At 39.8% G+C, this 25,728-nt stretch overlaps 1 protein-coding gene across 6 annotated transcripts in view; it reads right to left on the bottom strand.

Moving 5' to 3' along the window:
* Window positions 1–25,728, bottom strand: part of LOC126417188 (ral GTPase-activating protein subunit beta) — a 395,509-nt gene that overhangs the window by 343,972 nt on the left and 25,809 nt on the right. For 4 of the 6 annotated variants that reach the window (XM_050085090.1, XM_050085092.1, XM_050085093.1 and 1 more), the window contains exons 3-5: window positions 18,584–18,785; window positions 17,868–17,894; window positions 3,227–3,391 (exon numbers count right to left, since the gene is read on the bottom strand). In XM_050085090.1, coding sequence (XP_049941047.1) covers window positions 3,227–3,391; window positions 17,868–17,894; window positions 18,584–18,785 — 394 coding nt within the window. The remainder of the gene's footprint in view (window positions 1–3,226; window positions 3,392–17,867; window positions 17,895–18,583; window positions 18,786–25,728) is intronic. The other 2 variants (XM_050085091.1, XM_050085096.1) reach the window with 1 other exon arrangement.

Here is a 25,728-nt window from a genome sequence, read left to right as displayed (position 1 = left end):
CCAGAAACGATTTCAAAGTATAGACATATTTACAGAATATGACACTGTAAAGTAGAGAAGAGGTGTACTTATTATTTCAAACAATATTATGTATCATAGCACACTCAAAAAAAAATTTTTTTTGGAAAAATACACAATACATGGGGTGGCAATTGTCAATAGATTAGGATATTTAACTACAAAAAACAGCGGACCCAATTACAGAACTGCATCCAGTATACTTCATTGTGAAGCTACCAGAATCAAAACATGAAACAAAAGCAGAGTTGCAATAAGAACAGCTACTAAGATACACACTTAAACAAAAAACAGTGCTCAAATTGTAAAAAAAGAGGTTCCAATACTGTGACTTCCAGGACATGTTTCTCAAATTTAGACTTCTTCAAACATTATTTTAACCCTTTTCAGAGTATTTTAAAAATGTGCATACAACATTTGCTTTATATCATTCCAACTATAGCAGAAGCACATCTGGAAATCAGTGGTCCTGGTTTTTTCTCGTCACAGGTACCAGTATGGCGAACAAATGCATACTGTCGCAAATCAAGCACTGACAAGAAATTTTATTGTACTGCATATAAAGCAAAAGATATGAATCAGAGTGATGCAAAATGTAAGTGACTTCTTGTCATGCATACTTAAAACTTTTATTAGCTAACTATATCACATTTGTTGGCCTCACAAACTCACAATCAAATTATCAACTTTTAATCTCACCTATGCTTTGGGTTAGACTAGGGGTCAGTCTGTCTCCATAACCAAGATTTTGTGTTTAAATTTGTTATCCTTGCCAATAAACAATCATCACCTTTAAACCTAACCTAGGCCTCCAGCTATGCTAAAGATCAGTCTATCACCAACACCTTCAGCCTAGAAAATAATATCAATGCAAAATAAATATTGATAGTGTTCGATCACTTTTCACTTTTGAACACAAGTTTGCTGCATGACAATAGCCTATCACTTGAGGTAGTCTGCCAATTTTCTGGAAGAGGTGCTTACACTGACACAAGATAGAGTTCCCAGCTTTGCTTTTGTCTGGATTAATGTTCAAGTTTATCCCAATGGGAAACTTGCCACTAATGCTGCATGTTTCTGGACTTGCTATCTTTAGCCCTGTATTTCTAATTTCTTCCTCTGTTGTCCTTCCATCACCTTACTCCTTACCTACTTCCATCTTTCACTTCCTCTATGTACACCACATGCACTGGTCAACATCACATTTGCTTGCCTCAGACCCCTTTTATAATTTCCTGCCCCTGCTCTCCTATCACCACATCCTTTTCACTTGCTGATATGCTCCTCTTTCCAGCTGGGTTGATTCATTTAATTCCACTTTTGATTCATTCTCACTTGTTGATTTCACCTTTTCTTTTCTCTTTCATTCTCCCATCCTTCCTTTTCCATCTACCTGATGCACCCACCCTTACTTCATTTATATTTTGGTCCCCTCCCTCCACAAATTCTGCAACTTTTTCACTATTCATCTTTCTTCTTCCCCTCTATAGTCAGTCCCGCCTTCTATTCCTTTTTAGCATCTAGTTAAAAATACTTCCTGAAGAAGAAAGAAAGTTTTGAGCCTTGTAAAGCAATATCATCTCTACATTATATGTACTTTCCAATGGCTTAGCAGTTCATTTCAACAGTGAAGTATTGCACACACTCCAGATTGATAAATAGAGGTGTTACGTCCCACACCACTACCCCTGGCAGGCAGTTCACCCTTCCCTCATGGCGGCATGACAGCATACATACATCTGTTCACAGAAGTCACCAGCGATGGCTGCACTATTTTGCCATGCCTCATCATGAGCACAAACTGGGAAAGATAATGACACCATCCCACTTGGGCAGCCAACAAGCATATGTCCATGCAGCTTTACAGCTTAGGTCATCAGCAGTGCCTCACCAGTAGCACCAAGAGTTCATCATTCACCGCAGCCAAGAATTCATCATGAGTTCATCACGAGTGCATCTAGTATGCAGTCTGGAGTTCGGGCTTAGCAGCAGCCTGAAGAGAGCAGCTGCCAGTCTGGACTCAGCCAGTCCTAATACACAGCCAACAAGAATAGCAACCACCACAACCCTTGCCACAGTGAATTGGTAACTGACAACCTCCATATGGGTGCTTATTTCTGAAAGTGACAGTTTTGCTAGAGGATTTAGTTCTCAGCCTGGACAGAATAATATATGTGTCAAACTCAAACTGGATATTATGGTTCACACATGGGATGCAATAAGTAAGTGTTCAATTACATTGCAATAACTAACTTGTGTAGCAATGTTCCAGAACCTGATCATGACAGCTGACTACCCCATTGGTGGTACAGTTGGATGGAGATCAAACTGGTACACAGCAAGAAGATAGGACTCAGTAGCAATAAAAATTATTCAGTGATACATTTTATATTCCACAAAAAATTACATTATTAATCACTTTTGAAATAATGGCTGTCAGACCTAATGCACTTGCCCAAATGTTTCACCCACTGGTGGATAAATTCATAAATTTGCTCAAAGTTAAGCCATGTAGTAGCCTTAGTGATTTTTGTTCCATGCCTCCTATGTTCTGAAAATAAGTCCCGAATGTTGCTGCAAGGATACATCCACTGAGCTTGGTGGGTGCAAATCTATCGCCATTTGGTTTTTGGTTATAGACTGGCTAAGATTCAACAACAGTGCACCCCGAAGTGTTATCAAGGTCAAGGTATCAATCTTTTGATGGCTATGATGTAGGCTGCATTTCTTCTTCTTCTTCTTTTAAATGCCTCATCTACTCATTTTAGTACTTAAATAAATATGCTTAAATAATTGTGGTACCTTGGGGAACAAATTTGTGGTGACCATTTTCTGCAGGAGATTTTTCCTAACCAGGATGTAACTTGATGTACACTCATTGTTACATCATGTACCTAACTGTAAAATCACCGAACATGCGAAACGATATTTAGGAATATAAGCACTCCCCTGATGCTTCCCCACAGATGACAGTTGGCCAGCTGAATAGTTAGTAGCAGAGGCTCCTAGTGGGACAACAGTCAATACTCCCCCTCCACCTGCAGCAAAGGAATTCTCATTATTTTTCTAACTCCTCTCATATTTTCTGTTATATTGCATACCTTTTAACTCAGTGGTCTGTCACATTATCCTTCTATCACTCATCAATTACATCACAACATATTTTTTTTTAACTGTGCTACACAAATTTTGGAAGGAATAATTTTACCTTTGATTGTTGGAGGAGACAATAGTGTATCATTTATTGCAAGGAGAAAAAGTAACAGTGCTTCCCAAGTATGTCGGTCAAGACGTGATGACTGGTGGGCTAGATGTTGGAGAGTGCGGAGTACTCGGTGGCACAGAACAGCTTGGCGATTGATAGTATCAGCGCCTGCAACAAATGACATGGCACTGAATAAAATATCAAACTAACAATTTTAAATAGATTTCTCAGAATGCTGGCTTAATAAATGATCGATGAGTTTCTGCAAACTTTGTATTAACAAGAAAATCTAATGATAAAAAGAAACTTAAGGACCACCACAACGCTGTTGCACTGTAAAAAAAAAAGAGTGTAGTGCCTGCCACATCCAGTGATGCCTACATCAACTCAGAGAGCAAGACTATCTACTTGTTTTCACAAATGGTGTCACCATGTGTACACAGCTAATAGTGAGCACACAGCATCTGGATGGAGACACTTCCCATCATCCTGTCACATCATGTGGTATGAACCCATGATCTCCACAGCGAGATAAAGTGGTCCACACAGCAACAGCATGTCACTCTAGTATTCTAACTGCATGATTACCAGATGCATACAGCTTCGTCCCTGTTGGCAACACATATTGTAGACTTTGTCCTGTCCAGTGTTTGATTCGAACTGGAATTCTCATAGTGCTCGATGGACTTTGGCTTATTCCACAGACTTGCAGTATTTCACTGTGCTGATTCTTTGAGTAACCGCTGCCAGCCATAAGCCATGTGCATTATGACCCAAATTCTTTACTTGTACTAAACTTGTAAGCAGATTTAGTGTTCAAATAAAGGGAATCATGGTATCATACCAATAGTCTACATACTCATGGCATCATGCGATGGATCCCAGATTCTTGCAATTCCTCAAATCTCAGGAGAAATGACACCATGAAGAATGACATCAACAGCTGCTCATCATGAAACTGCAGTGGAGGAACAACGCCTACAGCAACTCGTCACTCTGATACAATAACAGTTAACAGCACATTTAGCATCGGTGGCACTAGCTGTGCCTCCATTCCCATTTTCCAAATATGCTAATGATGATTGGATTGTGTGCTGATGGCTAAACAACCACATCACAGCATTTAAGGTCAGTGATCCAGACATTCAGAAGTATCTCCTTTTGTCATGGTAATCTAAAGATGTTATATGTTTACTTTGTAAGGTCCACGCATTAAATGACTCAGATAGACTGTCATTTCCTGGAATGTTCCAAACAGGAATAGATTGAAGAACACAGAAGTTTACGTCAGCATCGTAACTTTGTATAAGCAAATGAGACATGTATATGATCTTACACTGTCTCTTATTTGGGACTGTTTTATTCAATGTGCCCAAGATACTGAGGATTGCATGCAGGCTTTAAAAAGTCATATCCTTTTTTAGAAGAAGTCTTCAACATAAACATAGTTTCAAATTTCCATATGAAATTCAACAATACTGGCACACACAGCCTGCAGTTTCCAAATTTGACTCAGCTGTGATAGATGAACAACCAGCTTGCTTAGTAATAATGCACTTGTAAACAATCCTGCCACCAGCAATATTCACAGCGGCATAAACAAAGCCCCCCCCCCCCCCCGGCAATTCTAAATCTAGGTCATTCTCATCTAATGCTAGCTCTCTTTCCACAGCTGTTTACCAATAATGGCAGCAGTCATCTTGTCCAGATTGTCTGAGATGTCACCCTCGTCAACAATGCCCCAGGTGTGACAAACAGCATTTTTTCTGTCATAAATACAGCAGTGTCTGCAAATTCTTCCTCCACAGAATGATTGCAAGAGACCACCATGACTCAATAAATAAAACAAACTGCTGTCGTGCAGTTTTCAGAGTTACTCTCTCCAGGGCTAGATTGTGCCACCGATACATAGACCGCAATACACTTCCAACCTGATGTGTTTCCCCTTTTAGCAATGGTATGTCCTTTACCCCACATTCTGTGAAGGCTGTTAGAAAAAGAGCTAGATCATCCCCAGTACCATGAAGTGATCACGCCTACCAGGTCTGGTACACAGGCATCCACTTTAGTTGTCGTTCGCAAACTGAATAGCTCCCTCATACTGCGTGGGGACTGTAAAGCTGTTAATTCCAAAGTGGGGGTTGATATCTATTCAATTCTACATTTCCAAGACTTTTTTTTTTTTCAAAACTGAAATATGGAGAATATTTTTCTAAATTCGATCTGTCAGAGACTTAGACCCGTCAGGGTAGCTGCGAGCGCTAACGCGCTGGTTCCTGGACTCGAGTAGGCACGCTGGCCCCGGATCGAATCCACCCAGCAGACTAACAACGAGGGCCGGTGTGTCAGCCAGCCTGGATGTGGTTTTTAGGCAGTTTTCCATATCCCGCTTGGTGAATACCGGGCTGGTCCCCATGTTCCACCTCAGTTACACGACTCGCAGGCATCTGAAACACGTTCACACTATTCCATGGATTACACTAGATGCACAGAGTTGGGGTACATTTATTCCGTCCCGGGGGGTACGGGGTGGCGGGGGGTATGGAGTGGTGACAGGAAGGGCATCCGGTCACCCCTTCAAATTAACACGACAAATCTGGTTAACCATAACAGCAGACCCTGCCAGTTGGGATTAAGAGAGAGATCTCTCAGAGACTTACTTGCAACTACCTTTGCACCCACACTCCAGTCTTGTTTTGAGCATACCATTAAAACTTGACCAATATCAATGGCTTCTTTATGACATTTCTCTTGTGCCTGTCATTTTCCAAAGAACTTAGAACACCTGATTCATGAGACTTCATCGTGTTGTAATATCTCAGGAATATAATCATCATGTAACCTAACTACTGTGAGTAGCTTGAAAACTTACATTCGCTTTTTTTGCCTTACAGAACACCAGCCTAAAGTGTAATCTCAAAAAAGTTTTTTTTTTTTTTTTTCCAACAGCAAATCAAGTTCTTGGGTTTCATTATGCACAGAAATGGGATGCTACTGACCAAGCACCATATAAAGGCCACTGAAGATGTGCGCCCACAATGGAACTTAAAACAACTACAAACTTTCATGAGCAAAGGAAATTTATAGTGAACATGGTGCAGATTGCACAACCCATTAATGCTCTCCGTAAGCATTGGGCTGGGTGCCATTTATTTTGGTCCCTTACTTTAAACTACATAAGATTAGACTTTAACATTAATTATTTTCATTACGTAGTCGGGGCCAATATAAGCTGAATACTTTGTAGGAGGCCAAATAAAGGCTTGATTTTATTTTCGATGAGTGCCAGGCTTCCAACAAGTTAATAATTTCACGAAATGAAGTCCAGGCTAGAGTTCACTGATCTTCCTTAACTGATATCGTTGAAAATATCTGAACCCTTGTAAATGCAAATTACTGAAATCCTCAAACTCAAAGTAAATAATGATTAAAAATGATTTAGTAGCCACTGCTATGAATGACACCTGCAAAATAACTCAATATTTGAATCTACCGCATAATGGCGTCCAATTGTTGCCCATCAGCAATAAAGGCTTTTGGGCGTCATAGCAGCTAAAAAATACTAATTAATCTTTCTCTGCAAATGAAACATTGAGATGAGGTGCTTATATTACCTTGAAATAGTAACACGAGCTAGTTTTTATACATATAATTTAAGTAATACTTTACATATACACCTTAACATCGTCTAGGAGAGAAAACAACACGAACATCTGAAAGCAATAAGCACTACCCACAATCTCTAACGGACAAAAGAAGCAGAATAAAAGGATTTGTTCTCTCCATCATATATATAATTACACAAAGATACAAATATTTGATTTCAATATATTTTTCACTACGATATTAATCATCAGTGATAAAGTCCTTTTCGCACCAGAGTATTTACATTACAGGTCTTCATAAATATTACTATTACAGTTCTTTACAAATGCCTTTTAAGTCTTGTATATTTTATGTCATACACTATTTTTATATTCATTGCACATGCACTGTCCATAAAAATTGCACAAAGGACACTACAGCGACCACACTGGAACTCAAAACAACTACAAACTTTCGTGAGCAAAGGAAATTTATAAGTGAACATGTTGCAGATTGCACAACCCATTAATGCTCTCCGCAAGCATTGGACTGAGTTTGTATGGTTGCCCAAATAAGACAACGTGTTCCGCTCTTGAGTGTGCCCTACAAAAGACACCTTGTTTAGTTCTCTACTCCCTTGAAAACTTTTGATCCTTGCCACAAATGCTTCACAGCGCAGTATCGACACTGTCTTTTCACATCAGGAAGCCACTGTATTAAAACATCCAATACCTTTCACCTTCAAAACATTGAATAAGGCCTAACACAACTATGTCCAGATCGAGAAAGAGAACCATGCCATCATTTACGCAATGTGCAAATTTCACACATACCTCTATTATCTGAAATTTTAGCTAGTGAGCAGTCACAAGGCTTTGCTTGCTTTATCTGGCTCTCTATCATCATTGCCTGACAACAGGGCACAATGCTGACAGGGGTGGGCTCCTGGCTACTTTGTTTTCCTTCACATTAGTCCTACATTGCATACTAACCAATATGGCAGCACACAAATGCAGATGCATTTTCCCCGCTACCAGTTAGTATTGACGCAGAATTTTACCAACAAGAGGTCATGTGCTTCCACATTCACTCAGAGGCCCTTTTCACTTTAAACAATTTTCTAGTCACAATACTCGCAATTGCAACATAACTATGTTAAGACAGCATTATCCATCACTTTTCTAAGTGTGTGAAGTCAGGCTGGATGGAGCACCTCCCTCTGAGATAGGACCCAACATTACAATGCTACTTTTCTTTGTAACATCGGCTGTCAGCAAAGGACAGGATCCTCTGACTCACTAAGGAGAAAGAATGCCTCTGGGTGCTGATACCACCCTCAGTATACGCTCTGGTTCTCGTCCTGCTTGACAACAGCCACTGGGGCATCACACAAATGAAGATCTTAGCCCACCATTATGGTTATGGGCCAGTAATAAACAAAAACATTGAGGTATTCACTCACTCATGTCCTGACCGTGGCCCCAGCAGGTATCTCTTCCAGAAGTTTTTTCATCCTAGCTTCAGCCTGCTGTTCCTTGAGACCGAGTTCATATAGACTTCACAGGTCCTTTTCTCAACTCAATGTGACAACCATCGTAGACACTTTTACAAAGTTTCCTACACTTTCAGTACATACTCCAATACCAACACAAAGAGACAATTAAGGCACTCATACAGGTTTTCATGTCTGACGGCCTCCAATGGGCCATGGTGATAGATAATGACCCCCAGTTTGAATCTGTCCCCTTTGTAGAGTATTACACTCAACGTGGCAGTTCAGCATCTCTTCACTGCTCCTTCACGTCCTCAATCAGAGAAAGAGGCACAGCAGATGGACTGCACCTTCAAAGAAAAGATAAAGGTGGTGATTCAGTCTTCTTCTAGGAAAGAAGCACTAACCATGTTTTGAGGAAATACAATCCAGTGGAAATGTCCTCCATTTGCCCCTTGCACAACACCAGCAGCATCCATTGTATCAAAAAAGCGCCCATAGAGAAGTCCAAATACAGGAGCGGACATCTGGATAGCACATGGAGGCCCCCCCGGCCCCTCCCCCACCATAACAATCACAGGTGCCCAGGGCAGGCATCCTTACAATGTGGATGCTGACAGATTCCACTGGCAGAATGATCACCATCAAAACAATTGTGGCACTGGCCTTCAACCAGGCCAACCACCCCCCTACAACCTACAGTGAGAGCTCCAGAGGCATCATCCGCAACCTCCTCTTCACCCTTCAATCACCACCACCACCACCACCATCTCAGCAGCAGTAGCCACTGCAGGATTACATATTTGTTACCATCACCCCAAAGAGACCATGGGGTGATCCTCCACTACTCCTCCATTGCCACCACAGCAGCTGCACCAGCAGCAGCTGCACCAGCAGCAGTTGCACCAGCAGCAGCTGCACCAGCAGCAGCTGCACCAGCAGCAGCTGCCTTGGCTCCACTGCAACTCCACAGGTACCATGAAGTGGTCTCTTGCACCTTCTGACACTGCCATTCTCATTGTCTGCTAAGATTGCTTTGCAGGCTCATCAAAGACTCTGACTTATTTAACAGATTAGCAGTATTTCACAGTGATGATTCTTTGCATAACCACCACCAGCCAGACGGTGTGTTCTGATCTGAACTCTATTTACACAAAACTTGTACCCAGATTTCTTGTTCAAATAAAAGGAACAGTAACATTGTTTCAACAACATCAGTATATAAATCAAACATCCAGGAAATCATCTGAAGCACAGGAAAACATACTGAATGGCTAAGAAAATCAGAGAATATGTGTAATATAAATAGGATAGAAAGTCTTGGTGGAATGCAAATAATTTAGAAGTTCAAGTCACATCACTAAATAGCTGAGACATTGAGTTGAAAGACACACAAACAAAACTGAGAACTTTGCTAGCTCTTGGATGAACCCTTTTTCAAGCTAGTGTACACATACATATACACACATCACACACATATATGTATTGCTGTGGTTACATACACGTCATACACATACATGTGATGTTGTGGCCTTCAGACCAAAGACTGGTTCAATGTAGGCCTTCATTACGCTACTGTGTCTTGTGCAAGCCTCTTCATCTCCAAATAACTACTGCAGCCAACATCCTTCTGAATCTGCTTACTGTATTCACCTACTGGCCTCCCTCTACAATTCCCCTTCCCCCTCCTTCCAGTACTAAACTGGTGAGCTTTCAGTGTCTCAGACTGTGTCCTATAGACCAAACTCTGCTGTTGGTCTAGCCATGTCAAAAATCTCTTGTCTCTTCATTAGTTATGTGATCTTCAGTATTCTCATGTAGAATCACATTTCAAAAGTTTCTATTCTATTTTTGTCTTAACTGTTTATCACACATTTCACGTCCATACATAGCTTCTTCAGAAATGCTTTTCTTGCCATTGCCAGTCTACATTTTATACCTTCTCTACTTTATCCATTACCAGCTATTTTGCTGCCCAAATACCAAAGCTCACCTACTACCTTTAGTGTCTTATTTTCTATTGTAATTCCCTTGGCATCATACATACATATGCATCCAAGCAGTAGCCCCCTGCTGCCTAAGAGATGGGAAGTCAGAGAGATGGTTGAGGCCCATGTTAAAACCAACAACAGTCCCTAAGTTTCATATACTCCTCAAGATTCTGTTCAGATTCAGGTATGAAATTAAGCAACAATAACACAATTGTATTCAGTGGCAAGTTATGTTACCTATCACTTTCAGTAGTGTTATGTGCCTGCGAACAGCTGAAAGCAAGGGGAAACTACAGCCATAATTTTTCCCGAGGGCATGCAGCTTTAGTGTATGGTTAAATAATAATGGCGTCCTCTTGGGTAAAATATTCCGGAGGTAAAATAGTCCCCCATTCGGATCTCTGCGCTGGGACTACTCAGGAGGACGTTGTTATCAAGAGAAAGAAAACTGGCGTTCTACGCATCGGAGCGTGGAATGTCAGATCCCTAAATTGGGCAGGTAGGTTAGAAAATTTAAAAAGGGAAATGGATAGGTTAAAGTTGGATATAGTGGGAATTAGTGAAGTTTGGTGGCAGGAGGAACAAGACTTTTGGTCAGGTGAATACAGGGTTATAAATACAAAATCAAATAGGGGTAATGCAGGAGTAGGTTTAATAATGAATAAAAAAAAATAGGAATGCCGTAAGCTACTACGAACAGCATAGTGAACGCATTATTGTGGCCACGATAGGTATGAAGCCCACGCCTACCACAGTAGTGCAAGTTTATATGCCAATTAGCTCCGCAGATGACGAAGAGATTGATGAAATGTATGATAAGATAAAAGAAATTATTCAGATAGTGAAGGGAGATGCAAATTTAATAGTCATGGTGACTGGAATTCAATAGTAGGAAAAGGAAGAGAAGGAAACGTAGTAGGTGAATATGGATTGGGGCTAAGAAATGAAAGAGGAAGCCGTCTGGTAGAATTTTGCACAGAGCATAACTTAATCATAGCTAACAATTGGTTCAAGAATCATAAAAGAAGGTTGTATACATGGAAGAAGCCTGGAGAGACTAGAAGGTTTCAGATAGATGGTAAGAAAGAGATTCAGGATCCAGGTTTTAAATTGTAAGACTTTTCCAGGGGCAGATGGGGACTGACCACAATCTATTGGTTATGAACTGTAGATTAAAACTGAAGAAACTGCAAAAAGGTGGGAATTTGAGGAGATGGGACCTGGATAAACTGAAAAAACCAGAGGTTGTAGAGAGCTTCAGGGAGAGCATTAGGGAACGATTGACAAGAATGGGGGAAAGCAATACAGTAGAAGACGAATGGGTAGCTTTGAGAGACGAAATAGTGAAGGTAGCAGAGGATCAAGTAGGTAAAAAGATGAGGGCTAATAGAAATCCCTGGGTAACAGAAGAGATATTGAATTTAATTGATGAAAGGAGAAAATATAAAAATGCAGTAAATAAAGCAGGCCGAAAGGAATACAAACATCTCAAAAATGAGATTGACGGGGAAGTGCAAAATGGCTAAGCAGGCACGGCTAGAGGACAAATGTAAGGATGTAGAGGCTTATCTCACTAGGGGTAAGATAGATACTGCCTACAGGAAATTTAAAGAGACCTTTGGAGAAAAGAGAACCACTTGCATGAATATCAAGAGCTCAGATGGAAACACAGTTCTAAGCAAAGAAGGGAAAGCAGAAAGGTGGAAGGAGTATATAGAGGGTCTACACAAGGGCGATGTTCTTAAGGACAATATTATAGAAATGGAAGATAATGTAGATGAAGATGAAATGGGAGATATGATACTGTATGAAGAGTTTGACAGAGCACTGAAAGACCTAAGTCAAAACAAGGCCCCGGGAGTAGACAACATTCCATTAGAACTACTGACAGCCTTGGGAGAGCCAATCCTGAGAAAACTCTACCATCTGGTGAGCAAGATGTATGACACAGGCGAAATACCCTCAGACTTCAAGAAGAATATAATAATTCCAATCCCAAAGAAAGCAGGTGTTGACAGATGTGAAAATTACAGAACTACCAGTTTAATAAGCCACTGCTGCAAAATACTAACACGAATTCTTTACAGACGAATAGAAAAACTGGTAGAAGCCGACCTCGGGGAAGATCAGTTTGGATTCCTTAGAAATGTTGGAACACGTGAGGAAATACTGACCCTACGACTTATCTTAGAAAATAGATTAAGGAAAGGCAAACCTACATTTCTAGCATTTGTAGACTCAGAGAAAGCTTTTGACAATGTTGACTGGAATATTCTCTTTCAAATTCTGAAGGTGGCAGGGGTAAAATACAGGGAGCGAAAGGCTATTTACAAAAAATGGTTCAAATGGCTCTGAGCACTATGGGACTCAACTGCTGAGGTCATTAGTCCCCTAGAACTTAGAACTAGTTAAACCTAAGGACATCACAAACATCCATGCCCGAGGCAGGATTCGAACCTGCGACCGTAGCGGGCTATTTACAATTTGTACAAAAACCAGATGGCAGTTATAAGAGTCGAGCAACATGAAAGGGAAGCAGTGGTTGGGTAAGGAGTGAGAGAGGGTTGTAGCCTCTCCCAATGTAATTCAATCTGTATATTGAGCAAGCAGTAAAGGAAACCAAAGAAAATTTTGGAGTAGGAATTAAAATCCATGGAAAAGAAATAAAAATTTTGAGGTTCGCCAATGACATTGTAATTCTGTCAGAGACAGCAAAGGACTTGGAAGAGCAGCTGAACAGAATGGTCATGGTCTGGAAAAGAGGATATAAGATGAACATCAACCACGGCAAAACGAGAATAATGGAATATAGTCAAATTAAATCGGGTGATGCTGAGGGAATTAGATTAGGAAATGAGACGCTTAAAGAAGTAAATCAGTATTGCTATTTGGGGAGCAAAATAACTAATGACGGTTGAAACAGAGAGGATATAAAATGGAGACTGGCAATGGCAAGGAAAGCATTTGTGAAGAGGAGAAATTTGTTAACATCGAGTATTGATTTAAGTGTCAGGAAGTCGTTTCCCAAGTATTTGCATGGAGTGTAGCCATGCATGGAAGTGAAACATGGACGATAAATAGTATAGACAAGAGAATAGAAGCTTTCGAAATGTGGTGCTACTGAAGAATGCTGAAGATTACATGGGTAGATCAAATAACTAATGAGGAGGTATTGAATAGAATTGGAGAGAAGGGAAATTTGTGGCACAACTTGACTGGAAGAACGGATTGGTTGGTAGGGAATACCGGTATTCTGAGGCATCAAGGGATCACCAATTTAGTATTGGAGGGCAGCGTGGAGGGTAAAAATCGCAGAGGGAGACCAGGAGATGAATACACTAAACAGATTCAGAAGGATGTATGTTGTAGTAGGTACTGGGAGATGAAGAAGCTTGCACAGGATAGAGTAGGATGGAGAGCTGCAGCAAACCAGTCTCTGGACTGAAGACCACAACAACAACAACAACAACAACATGTTCCTTCATTCGTAATCCAATTGTATTATAAAAATCTATGTGTGTATCTGTGCATGTACGTATGTTCTACATCTCCTCCTAAACCACTGTACTGATTTCAACCAAACTTGTTACACAAATCCCTTGCAGTCAGGCAATAATTACTGTGAGGGTAAAAAACCATGTAACTATAATAGTTCAGTAGATATGCCATCATAAACACCGAGATGAGTGAAAAACTGCCACATTGTGAATGATGTTTGAATTTATTGCTTCTTTGCTACTACCTCTATTCGCAACATATTTATCAAACAGCATCCACATTTAGCTCAATGTACCTACAGAAATATATCATTGTACAACACACTGTTCATGAGATATGATGTCATAAACACTGAGATGCATGAAAAGTGCTGCATCATTTACCCTTTACTACTAAGACATTCCTACAATTGAGTTAACTTCAGGAAATCCTTGACACCTGCAGTGCTTTTGACAGCTGTGAAATGTAAATGCCTGTAAGGGGTAATCAAAAGCCATCTACAGAGCTATGATGAGGTGTTGCCACAGAGACATGCACAAAATTGTGTGGTAGACATGCAAAGCAGTTGTATCGGGTATACAGAAACTGTCCAAGATAATCTCATATTGATTTTACTGCAGGAGTATATAGAGCATTTTGTTTGTTACACAAAATTGGCAAACTGAATACACAGGCACTGCCAGGTTTTCGGCTCATTAAATAACTCAATGGAACTTTAAGGCTCTGTGGACACTTTAAGGTAGCCATAAATTCTCAGTCAACAATAGAAACACGACCGGTACCAATAGCTGAAGAATTACTGTCAATATTTTCAGGTGGAAAATACATTTCAAAATTGGATCTTGCTGATACATATTTACAATAGTTATAACAAAAAGGAATCAAAGAAGATAATAGTAGTTTGCACTGTATCATTCGGCAACTCTGCTTCATACAGAATTTATTTGTGCCACCTTCACCAACTTCCTCTCCATCATGGTTGCCTAATATAAGGGGCATTCAAAAAGAAATGAGCCGGAGGTATAATTACAAAACCCAGTACCTGTATGTTAGAATTATTGACCCGGGCTATTGAGACACTTGTCCCACTGTTACACAAGTCGGTGAATGGCTGTCTCATAAAATTTACAGGGCTGCGATGTTAACCAGTTCTGCACATACAGCTGGATGTCATCATCTGAGGTGAATCGTTTCATCGTCGGAGCATTTTTATGGGGACCAAACATGGCGTTATCACAGGGAGAGAGGCCCGGGCTATATGGAGGATGGCCGAGAAGCTACCATTTGAATATCTGCAGTAGTTCCATGACTGTGTTGGCCATATGACGCTTTGCATTGTCGTGGAGCAGAATGACCCCACTGGTGAAATTATCTATTCGTTTTGATTTGATTGCTTGGCGAAGGGTGGTCAAGGTTGGTGAGTAACACTGGGCATTTACTGTTGTCACATGCTGCAGGAAGTGAATCAGAAGGGGATCATCTTGGTCAAAGAAGAACATCAGCATAACCTTCACCTTGTACGATGATGCCCAGTTCTACATATGGAAATGGTTAACATTACAGCCTCGGGAATTTTATGAGACAGCCATTCACCGCCTTGTGTCACAGTGAAACAAGTGTCACAACAGCCAGCATCAATACATCTAACATACAGGTACTGGTTTCTGTAATTATGCCTCCAGCTTGTTTCTTTTTGAACGCCCCTTATAAATAAATGTCAAATGTCACTGGTACTGAGAATACAATTGTCCTCCTTTTGAGATGCACCAATCTGACAATACTTGAAGGCAACAAGCAAGTGTTTCATTTATTCAAGTTTGGTTAACATCATGTAGTCCTCAAATTATCTGTACAATTCAGCAGGATCTATCTCACAATTACCACACTCCACACCTTATAAAACATACCCTCAAGCCATCATATAAAATTCATTTTATCCAATATTATTTATGTCAAGGCTTTGTTCTGATTCACCGTTTTCTTTGTGTCCATGTTCAAGGGAGAACTTAGGCTGTCTTCTGTATTATGTAATAACCTGTGAACACATGCTCTTTCATGTGTTATGCTCTTTCTATTAACGATTACAGCATCTTGTGGCGGGTCTCGATCATACACTTTTCTTGTTGCTGTCTTCAAAACTTGAATCCTGTGTTTTGCTCAATCACACTCAATTTGATGAAGCTATTTTGCAGAGTACATGCTGGAGTCAAATTCATGACTTTCTACTGCATTTGTATTGCAGTAGGAGTTAGATGCTGTCTTAACATTTTTATCCATGCAAAGGTCTTCCTCCAGTATCACAGCCATGTGTAGAGTGATTTCTTTTTCCTTCAAACGTTACCCAGCTTTTCAGTCTATCTTTGTTGGTCAGCTGTGTTTACTTTCTGCTCTACAGTTTCTGTACATTCCTCACTGGACATAACCGGTTCACTCATTTATCTATACAAAGGCGTTTTGTAAGTCAGGCATTCTTTTCCCAGATTTGAACACGTTTCCTCTCTGGCTGCATATGGAATACATTTTGGTGGCTGATTTAAATTTGGACAGTTTTTCTTCTGGTAACTGCACTCACCACAGTCTGCACATCCTATCACTCTTTCTTTGCAAGGTGCTGCAAAGTGTTCCAAAAATCTGTCAACTGAAACATGGAAAGTACCAGTGTGTCTTTGAATGGAATAGCTCAAAAACCATTGTATGATCTTTTTATGTTGAGCAGATTGTTTCTTAACTGAGGAGTGATGATATTCACACGATGGAGAGCTTCGTTATTGCACCGTCCTGTCCTGAAGCAATATCTGACTTCTTCGGTCATGTCTTCTTTGTTCATCTTGTTCATGAAATTCTGCTTGAATAATGCAGCCATTCACTCAGTCTTGGAAAGAAAGGGCAGCACATTGTACATTATGATACTTGGACATCTCCTTTGTGAAGCCATGCAATTAAGGACCTACACTAATTTTATGTTTGATATGATTTTGGCAGCCTTGGGTGTCTGTCTCAGTCTCTGCAACCAAGGATTTGTTTGTGGTCATGATACTCTTTTTGTTTTCAATCTATCTTTCTTGAGGTCTATTAAGTCAGTAAATATTTTCTTTTTTGCCTTTGCTTCACCATCTCCTTTCAATCTAATGAACATCATGCTCAAGTGTTTCGAATTCTGTCTTGATTGTTCCATTTATTTGAGTGAGGTACTCCTTATGGGATTCATGTAACAACAACTGTAGCACTACAACTGAGGTCATCACAAGTGCAGCAAAGACTGCTGCACCATACACAGATCCAAGGAATATTAACAACCTGAACATGATATATCGCAAAAATGTCAACATGTGTTGAATCTTTTGGTGATAACATTTTATTTAGTTGGTTGAACGTTAGGGTCTGAACTGGATGTCAGTTTAACATAAAGCCACATGCTAATGACTAATCTCTTCTCTGATGTATAGTCACTGTATAATAAAGTGCTATTATAACCTAAAGTTATCAGAATACTGACTTAGTAGACGATATAAAAACAAGATTTATGATTTCATCTAGTTGGAAGTTCGATGACTACTATAGAACAGATGTATAATTTATTAGTAACATCCATATTGAATGAACTCTCTCAATCTGCTACTGCATTCCGGGATACTTCACTTGACACTGGGAGGAGCATTAGGATTAGGGGGGAGGGGGAGAATTCAAATATCATAGATCACAGTGCAAGTAGAATACGCAAAACATATTTTACAGGACGTTTAGCACAGCAATTACATAGAAAGGAAAATATTAGCAAAAGGTACAATCAGATGGAGGATGGCATTTAGTTTATCGAAATAAATAACTCACGACTTTAAGGAAAGGAGGGGGGAACCTAGAGAAAACAAATCGTCATATATGGATTGATGTTATATCTGATGTCACCACTAGGGGTTCTGGTTTATTCTAGTCAGCATGTAAAAATAATTTTATGTGGATATATCCTCAGGCAGGTAAGAGATATAAAAGACTCAAAGATTAATTTCATATCAACAAATATTAACTACAGAAAAAAATTATGACAGAACATATGCAACAATTCTATCCTTATACTTACTTATATCCAAATATGGAAATGGCCAGACTTGAAAAATAAACAAATTAAAAAATTAGCACTTGTAGAAGTACATACCAATGTCTATTAGAATAGGAGCGTATAATTTTTTTTTTTTGCATATCCCAACTTATTGCATATAATATGTCATTATTATAGTTCTGTGTAGATAAATAAAAAATAATTTCTGATAGTGACTGACGCGCAAACACACACACACACACACACACACACACACACACACACACACACACAGAGAGAGAGAGAGAGAGAGAGAGAGAGAGAGAGAGAGAGAGAGCTTGGGGGGGGGGGGGGCGCATCTGTGAAAAATGTGAAGATTTCTCATTGAGTATCCTAAGAATGAGCTTTAATACCTACTTACTATCTTATTTCTTGCTTATCACCAGAAATGTATGAATTCAAAGCCACCCATGAAATTTCAGTTCATCTTTTTTTCTCTAACACAATCAAGGAAATGATTCATCTGTAGCACAAATATTAATTATTCCTGTAGATTCATCACACATTGCAGAAAAACACCTACTTAGAAACATTTAAAATTACCAAAGTATATAGAACATCAGTACTACAAAAAAGTTTTGAAAGAAACTGCATTAAATCACAGTTTGCATCATAGAGTTGCTTACATCAGCAATAACAGTAAGACAATTTTTTTTACACAGGTCTGAAAAACACACAGAAAAAACTCATGAACATACCTTCCCCTTTTCGTGGAATGAATAAATTATGAAAGTGTGTTATCATTTTACGAGCATACAGATTGGGATCCTCACAAACAGGCTTCGGAACACACACTTTTGGAACTGGAAGCAAGGCTGACAGCCACTCACAGTACACACTTACACAATCCCTTATAGTGTCATGTTCACTAAGTGGCAAACTCATTCCAAAGCAAATGACCTGAAATAGATGCAGTGCTAATGTTAAACACAGAAAGAGTCAGTTCAGATATGTTGCAGACTCAGTAAACACCAACTATAATTTACTCTTGTTCTAACAACAATTCAATACCATTCTAAAAGTGCAAATACCAAGTCAGCATAGAGAATCAACATTTAATGTCAAATGTAAGAATATTTTACTGCATACACTGCATATTTTGTGCCAACATCAGATGGATGAGATAGCAAGGGTTAGAAGGTGTATGGATATACACAACAACTTTTCCCTGGCTCGTTTTGCCAATGGCACAAAACTGAATCACCAGTTGTGGTACAGTTAACTTTCTGCCCTGTACTGTGTAGTGCACAATAAATACAATGATCCAGAACCAAAGATATACTACACACTAGTTTGTTTTATATTGTGAATTGTGTTCTTGTACAGAAGAAATTATACGGGTTGTTACAAAAGGTATGGCCAAACTTTCAAGAAACATTCTCCAGGGCTGCATCTGCGCATCAGGGATTCCATGCAACAGAGGGTGGATGCATGTATCCTCGCTAACAGAGGACATTTTGAACATTTCCTGTAACAAAGTATTTGAAGTCACGCTGGTACGTTCTGTTGCTGTGTGTTTCCATTCCATGATTAATCGGATTTGAAGAGAAGTAATAAAATGAGCTCTAACATGGAAAGTAAGCGTTTCCGGACACATGTCCACATAACATCTTTTCTTTATTTGTGTGTGAGGAATGTTTCCTGAAAGTTTGGCCGTACCTTTTTGTAACACCCTGTATAGCAAAATACTTATGACAACACACAGATCAGGCTGTTTAACCCAGGTGGACAGCTTAATACAAACATTTAAGTGTACATTTTACTATCAGATTTCAAGACTCATATAACGAAATCTTTATAATGCAAGTTTTATGGAAGTAACTTTCAAAACAAGAACATGTACGTTAAATTTTATTCCAAAAGACTGCGCAACAATGTAGTTATAACATAAGAAATGAAATAAACTTCTACAACAACAAACAGACAATCGGTTTATTTGGGGGACCATCTTTATAATGTGATACTGTCTGTGATCATCAATATGAATTTTTTATTTAAAAAAAAAAAGTAATAGTAATAATTTTTTTTCTCGTCAACAGGATTAATACGTTTAAAGAAATTGTGATAGACTGTTATCAACTCTAGAGGGCGATAAAATAGAATCACCTTTTTCTTTATAAACAGGAGTGTGAACTAAAGATTGGAAACTTTTTGATAACTGTGTACTACATCTACACAAAGAGGGGCACTACCAACAGTAAACTGAAAAGCTCTATAGAAAATCAACACAATAACTGGCAATTGATTCTCCATACAGGTAAATATACTGTTATTTTAAGATTAGTAAAAAGTCAGTGATGAGACAAACTAGGGGCACTTGTACCTTGGAGTGTTGCATCAAAGGCAACAGTACATGTAGGAAGAAATGACTGAGACTAATATAATGTGATTTACTCATACCAAAGTCTTTATCCACATCATTCCCACATGATACACAAAGCTGTTTTATCTTACTGAAACTGAATGGCAGTGGATACAGATACATTTGAAAAATATGTATGAGCCTTACTTAGGGTCTCTACAAACTGCTAAAAAGATTTCAAGTGCCATATTGTGTAGCTCATAAAATTCCACAAGGCAAAATAAAATGGTACAGTATTTAAGGCATTTCCCTTCCATGGACGTCTTAACAACAAAAGATAGAGTGTCAAATTAACAAATGATACCACCAGAATACGACAAAATTTGAGGGGTGGTGGTGGTGGTGGAGGGGGGGCGGGGGGGCGGAGAGGGAAGACATTAAACATGGTATCTTGGAGTGATTGGTGCTTGGTCCTGTTTGTGATCCATATGGATGATGACCCACAGACACTGTAGAGCTTTATAAAACCACAATGTTTAGTCAAATAATCATACATATAATTCCCAACAAAAATGACTTAACAGGTACCAGAACTACACAGACTGGATGAGATTCTATTTGTAAAGTTCCTGGGCATCCAGAAGGGTAATAAACTGAGGTGATGCCAGTGCATGGATACGTTAACCAAAGAGCTCAGTTCCTCCTGTTTTGCAGATAGAAATCTGTTTCATTGTATTGATCTAAAAACAAGATTGCTAGCATATTTTGCATTCTTTCACGCAATTTTGTCCTGTGGCATAATATACTGGGAAAATACAGCTAAGGTCACAGAAATATTTATCCTATAGAAGTGAACAGTAGAAATAACGTGTGAAGTTGATAACAAAACATCTTGCAGAAGCTTATCCATGGACTCTCGTACATAGGAAGCATAAAAGAATTGACCTGCTAAATTACAAACCAATATCCTTAACATCGTATGCTGCAGAATTCTTGAACATATTCTCAGTTCAATTGTGAGGTTCATTCAAATGAAACCTCGACAGTGCATCCAGCTTTGCCTTACATGTAAGGTGGTAAATAGCTAACTGCGGGTATGGTGGCACCATCTATTGGTAGAGAGACTGATGCGTACGCACCGTTTGATGTTGCATAGTGCCAGTGTGGTTTCACGCTGAAGAGAAGGTGGTCACACAAGTTATTGTCCACTAAAGAACATGCAGGCAAGTAAGCAGGAACAATGAGGAGGGATTCAATTTTTGGTGGTACAGGAGGTTGAAGGCTGTGAAATGTGTTGGCTGATGAAGGCTTTGTACAGTGAGTACAGTCTGAGCTGTTCAAGTGTTGTGGACTAGCGCAAACGCTTTCACTGAGGGGTGCACGTGTCACTGGAAGACAATGCTCGTCCTGGATGGGCTCATTGTGTCATCACACCGGAAATAGTTGTGGAAGCGAATGCTTTAGTCTTGGACAACTGCACAATCACTGTGGACGAGATTCATCAGTTACTGGGTATTAGCGTGGGCACCACCCACACCATAATTCATCAACACTTGAACTTTTGAAAAATCTGTGAGCAGTGGGTGGTTCCCCACCAACTGACTGCCAAACAGTGCAATACTCGAATGGTGCTATCTTTGAGTCATCTGCAATGATATTGTGATGAGGAATATGGCTTTCTGTCACATATTGTTACACGTGATGAAACATGCTGTCACCATTTTGAACCGGGAAGCAAGCGTCAGAGCAAGAAGTGGAAACATGCAACTTCACCACCTCCCAAGAAATCAAAGGCCATGCACACCAGTTCTGGTAAGGTCATGATGTCCTCCTTTTCTGACCACAAGGGCCCACTGCTTGTCGAGTTCCTGGAATGGTGAACCACCATCAATGCCCAGCCATATCAAGCCACTTTACCTTAGATGAGCCATCAAGTCAAAATGCTGAAGCATGTTGTCCAATGGTGTTATCCTCCTGCATAATAATGCCCGCCCACAGCCAATGCAGTGAAGACAACATTGCAGCAGTTTCGGTGGGAAGTGCTGGAACATCCACCATACAGTCCCAACCTTTCGCCGTGTGACTTTCATGTGTTAGGTGCTCTAAAACAAGCTATTCACGGACAGCGATTCGCAGCAAACAACAAAGTGTGTGACTGAGTCCAGGCATGGATCCAACAGCAGCCTAGTAGCTTCTTCAAGGGTGGAATCGACCGACTAGTGCTGCAATGGGATAAATGTGCCAACAGTTTTGGCAACTATTTCTGAGTATGTGTACTGTGTATAACTACACTTTTGAGTTAATAAAATCGTTCCCGTTACTTTACACTAGTGACTGGGTTTCATTTGAATGCCCATTATATAATAAAGTTTCTTGAGATGGAAAGGCTTATGTCCAAAAATCAGCATGGTTTTAAAAAGAATCACTCAGGCAAAATTCAGCTGGTCCTTTTCTCAATGATATCCTGGGAACTACAGATGAAGGGCAACAGGCAGATTCCATATTCCTAGATTTTCTAAAATAATTTGACATGGCACCCCACTGCAGATTATTTATGAAGGTACAAGCATACAGAACTGGTTCCCAGATATGTAAGTGGCTCATTGACTTCTTAAATAATACAGCCCAGTACATTTCCCTTGATGGCAAGTGTTTATCAGAGACAGGGCTTTCATCAGGTGTGCCTCAGGAAAGTGCAATAAGCCAGCTATTACTTTCTATATACATGAGGGATATGACTGACAGGGTGAGCAGCAATTTATGGCTGTTTGCTGATGTGGTGTGCAGAAGGTGTCGTCATCAAGTGACTGGGGGAGGATACTAGGTGACTTAGACAAAATATCTAGTTGCGAATGGAAGCTACCTTTAAATGTAGAAAAATGTAAGTTAATGCAGGTGACAGCTAAATTTCTCATTGTAATGTTGCAAAGCAATAGGAAATGGCATGATCATTTACGGATTGCAGTGCGAAAGGTGAATGGTTGACTTCGGTTTATTGAGAGAGTTTTAGAACAGCGTGGTTCATTTGTAAAGGAGACTGCATATAGAACACATTAGTGTAACCCACCCTTGAGTACCACTCAAGTGTTTGGGATCCACACCAGGCCAGATTACAGGAATACATTGAAGGAATTCAGAGGCGGGGTGCTAGATTGGCTAGTGGTAGGTTCAGTCAATACATACGTGTTCCAAAGATGCTTCAGGAACTGAAATGCAAATCCCTGGTGGGAGGTAACGCTTTTTTTCAGGAATGCTATTGAGATAATTTAGAGAACCAGCATTTGAACCTGTCTCCAGAACAATTGTACTGCTGCCAACGCACATTTCAAATAAGGGCCACAAACATAAGATAAGAGAAATTAGGGTTCATACTGAGGTATATAAACAGCTGCTTTTCCTTTGTTCTATTTGCGAATGGAACAGGAAAGGAAACAACTAGTATTGGTACAACATACCCTCTGCCATGCACATAATGGTGGCTTGTGGAGTACGCAGATGTGGATGTAGACCTATGGAGTCTTGTGTTTTGGTGGCAATACATCTGCTGCCTAACTGCATTTGTGATTGATAACAAGAGTGAATGGTGAACTGTGGAATTCACAATCACAATAGTAAAAGCAAAAATGATTTCCATGGCAACAAAACATGACTGTTGATGCTTCCGAATGGAATTTTATATTTTGGGTGGTGCAGGAAGCTACAACAGGCTGCCAGACGACATCAAGCAGAGGATTGAAAATCCCCAGTTACTCAAGGGCATATTAGAAGAGTACCTTAGTACACATTTCTTCTATAAGTTTTCAGAATATCAGCACTCAGAAATGTAAATTGCACTCCATACTAGTGTTTGTGTAAAACGGGTTTTAACTTTGGAAGTATATAGACTGTTGGTAGGATTCTGTGTAAGGTCATATAAATGCTTTGTTTAACATATTAGATAAAAACATCAGATAGATCGTTTAAGAGGAGCAGCAGAGGGTTCCCCTCCCCCCCCCCCCCCCCCCCCCCCTCAAAAAGTTTTTTTTTTTTTTTCCTACCACCATACAAATTCATGCAAAGTAACTTAAAGGTAATTTACATTATTATCAGTCCAAGGACCTTAGCATTAGTCATAACTGTGTATTGTGTATTAAACTGGGGACCTAGAAACGATGGTGAGGCTTTGTCCTGCCGTAGCCCTCAGTGCTCAGTGGTTCACAACCCTACAACAGGCCACAGCAGTCCACACAGGCCACAGCAGGTCAACCCACCCCACTGCCGCCCCACACCAAACCCAGGGTTATTGTGCAGTTCGGCCCCCAGTGGATCCCCTCGGGAATGTCTCATACCAGACAAGTGTAACCCCAAATGTTTGCATGGTGGAGTAATTATGCATACATGGAGACAGTGTTTGTGCAGCAATTGCCAACACAGGGTAAGTGAGATGGAATAAGGGGAACCAGTCCGCATTCACCGAGGCAGATGGAAAACCGCCTTAAAAACCATCCACAGGCTGGCCGGCACACTGGACCTTGACACTAATCCGCCAGGCAGAATAGTGCCAGGGACTGGCACACCTTCCTGCTCGGGAAGCAGCGCATTAGACCATGCGGCTAGCCAGACAGGCTAGTCATAATTAGTTCTTAGCATATTATACACAATTAGCTCGCAGTGGCTGCTTCTGCCTGTTAATACAAAGATTGATTGTTTCCACATCTCTGAAGGCTCTCCTTCATGATGCGACTTCTGAAATACAATGAATGTATAAATGAATAAAGTTTTATTGACCTGAACCAGTGAGTAGAATTAGAAATTATGACTTTTGGTATATATACGACTCTCAGTGATATAATTTAAACAAGTAGTGCACAAGCAAAGCTATGTAGTCATTACTTTTATGTTAAAAACATCAACGAAACAGAAACGAATTGAAAATATGTCAGCACTGACACATCATGTGGTACAAAATGAAGGTTAGGTCAATAAATGGGATTAATGACAAAGCAGTTAGCATCCAGACCAACCTGTTAGCATAAACTGTTATGTTCAACTGATATTACAATGAAAATATCTGTGGCTAATTTTCAACTTCTTGGAGCAAAACCATTATGTACAATTTCTTTAAAACATGCATGAAGCAGTTCACATCTAACAAATACTCCTCTGTACGCTACTGTATGCTGTATCTATCCATACGCAGAAAACTCAAATTGTCCACAGAAGTGACAGATTTTAAATCTAGCTTATCATTCAATAAGAGGCCTCTTTTTCCCTGAGGAGAGTTACAATGTTTAATCTCACATATGATCCAAAACTGTGTACCAGATCTACTTCATTCAACTTTTTGCCCCTAGAATTTTACATATTTCGCTCTCTAACATTAAGTGGGCACTAGGACTGCACATTTTTCCAGTCAGATCACAAGATCCTATACAGTTCATTCTACAGATGTGCACCTATTTGCATGTGAGAAGACGTGTAGGACATATATTTTGCTGGATGAATTTTGAAATGTGTCTTTCAAAATGACCTGGTAAATTATCAATTGAAGCTCAAAATTAA

The sequence above is a fragment of the Schistocerca serialis genome, chromosome 8 (genome assembly GCF_023864345.2).
Source record: "Schistocerca serialis cubense isolate TAMUIC-IGC-003099 chromosome 8, iqSchSeri2.2, whole genome shotgun sequence".
NCBI lineage: Eukaryota > Metazoa > Arthropoda > Insecta > Orthoptera > Acrididae > Schistocerca > Schistocerca serialis.
Note: the sequence above shows the minus strand (reverse complement) of the source record. Positions and strands in the feature narration are given on the sequence as shown.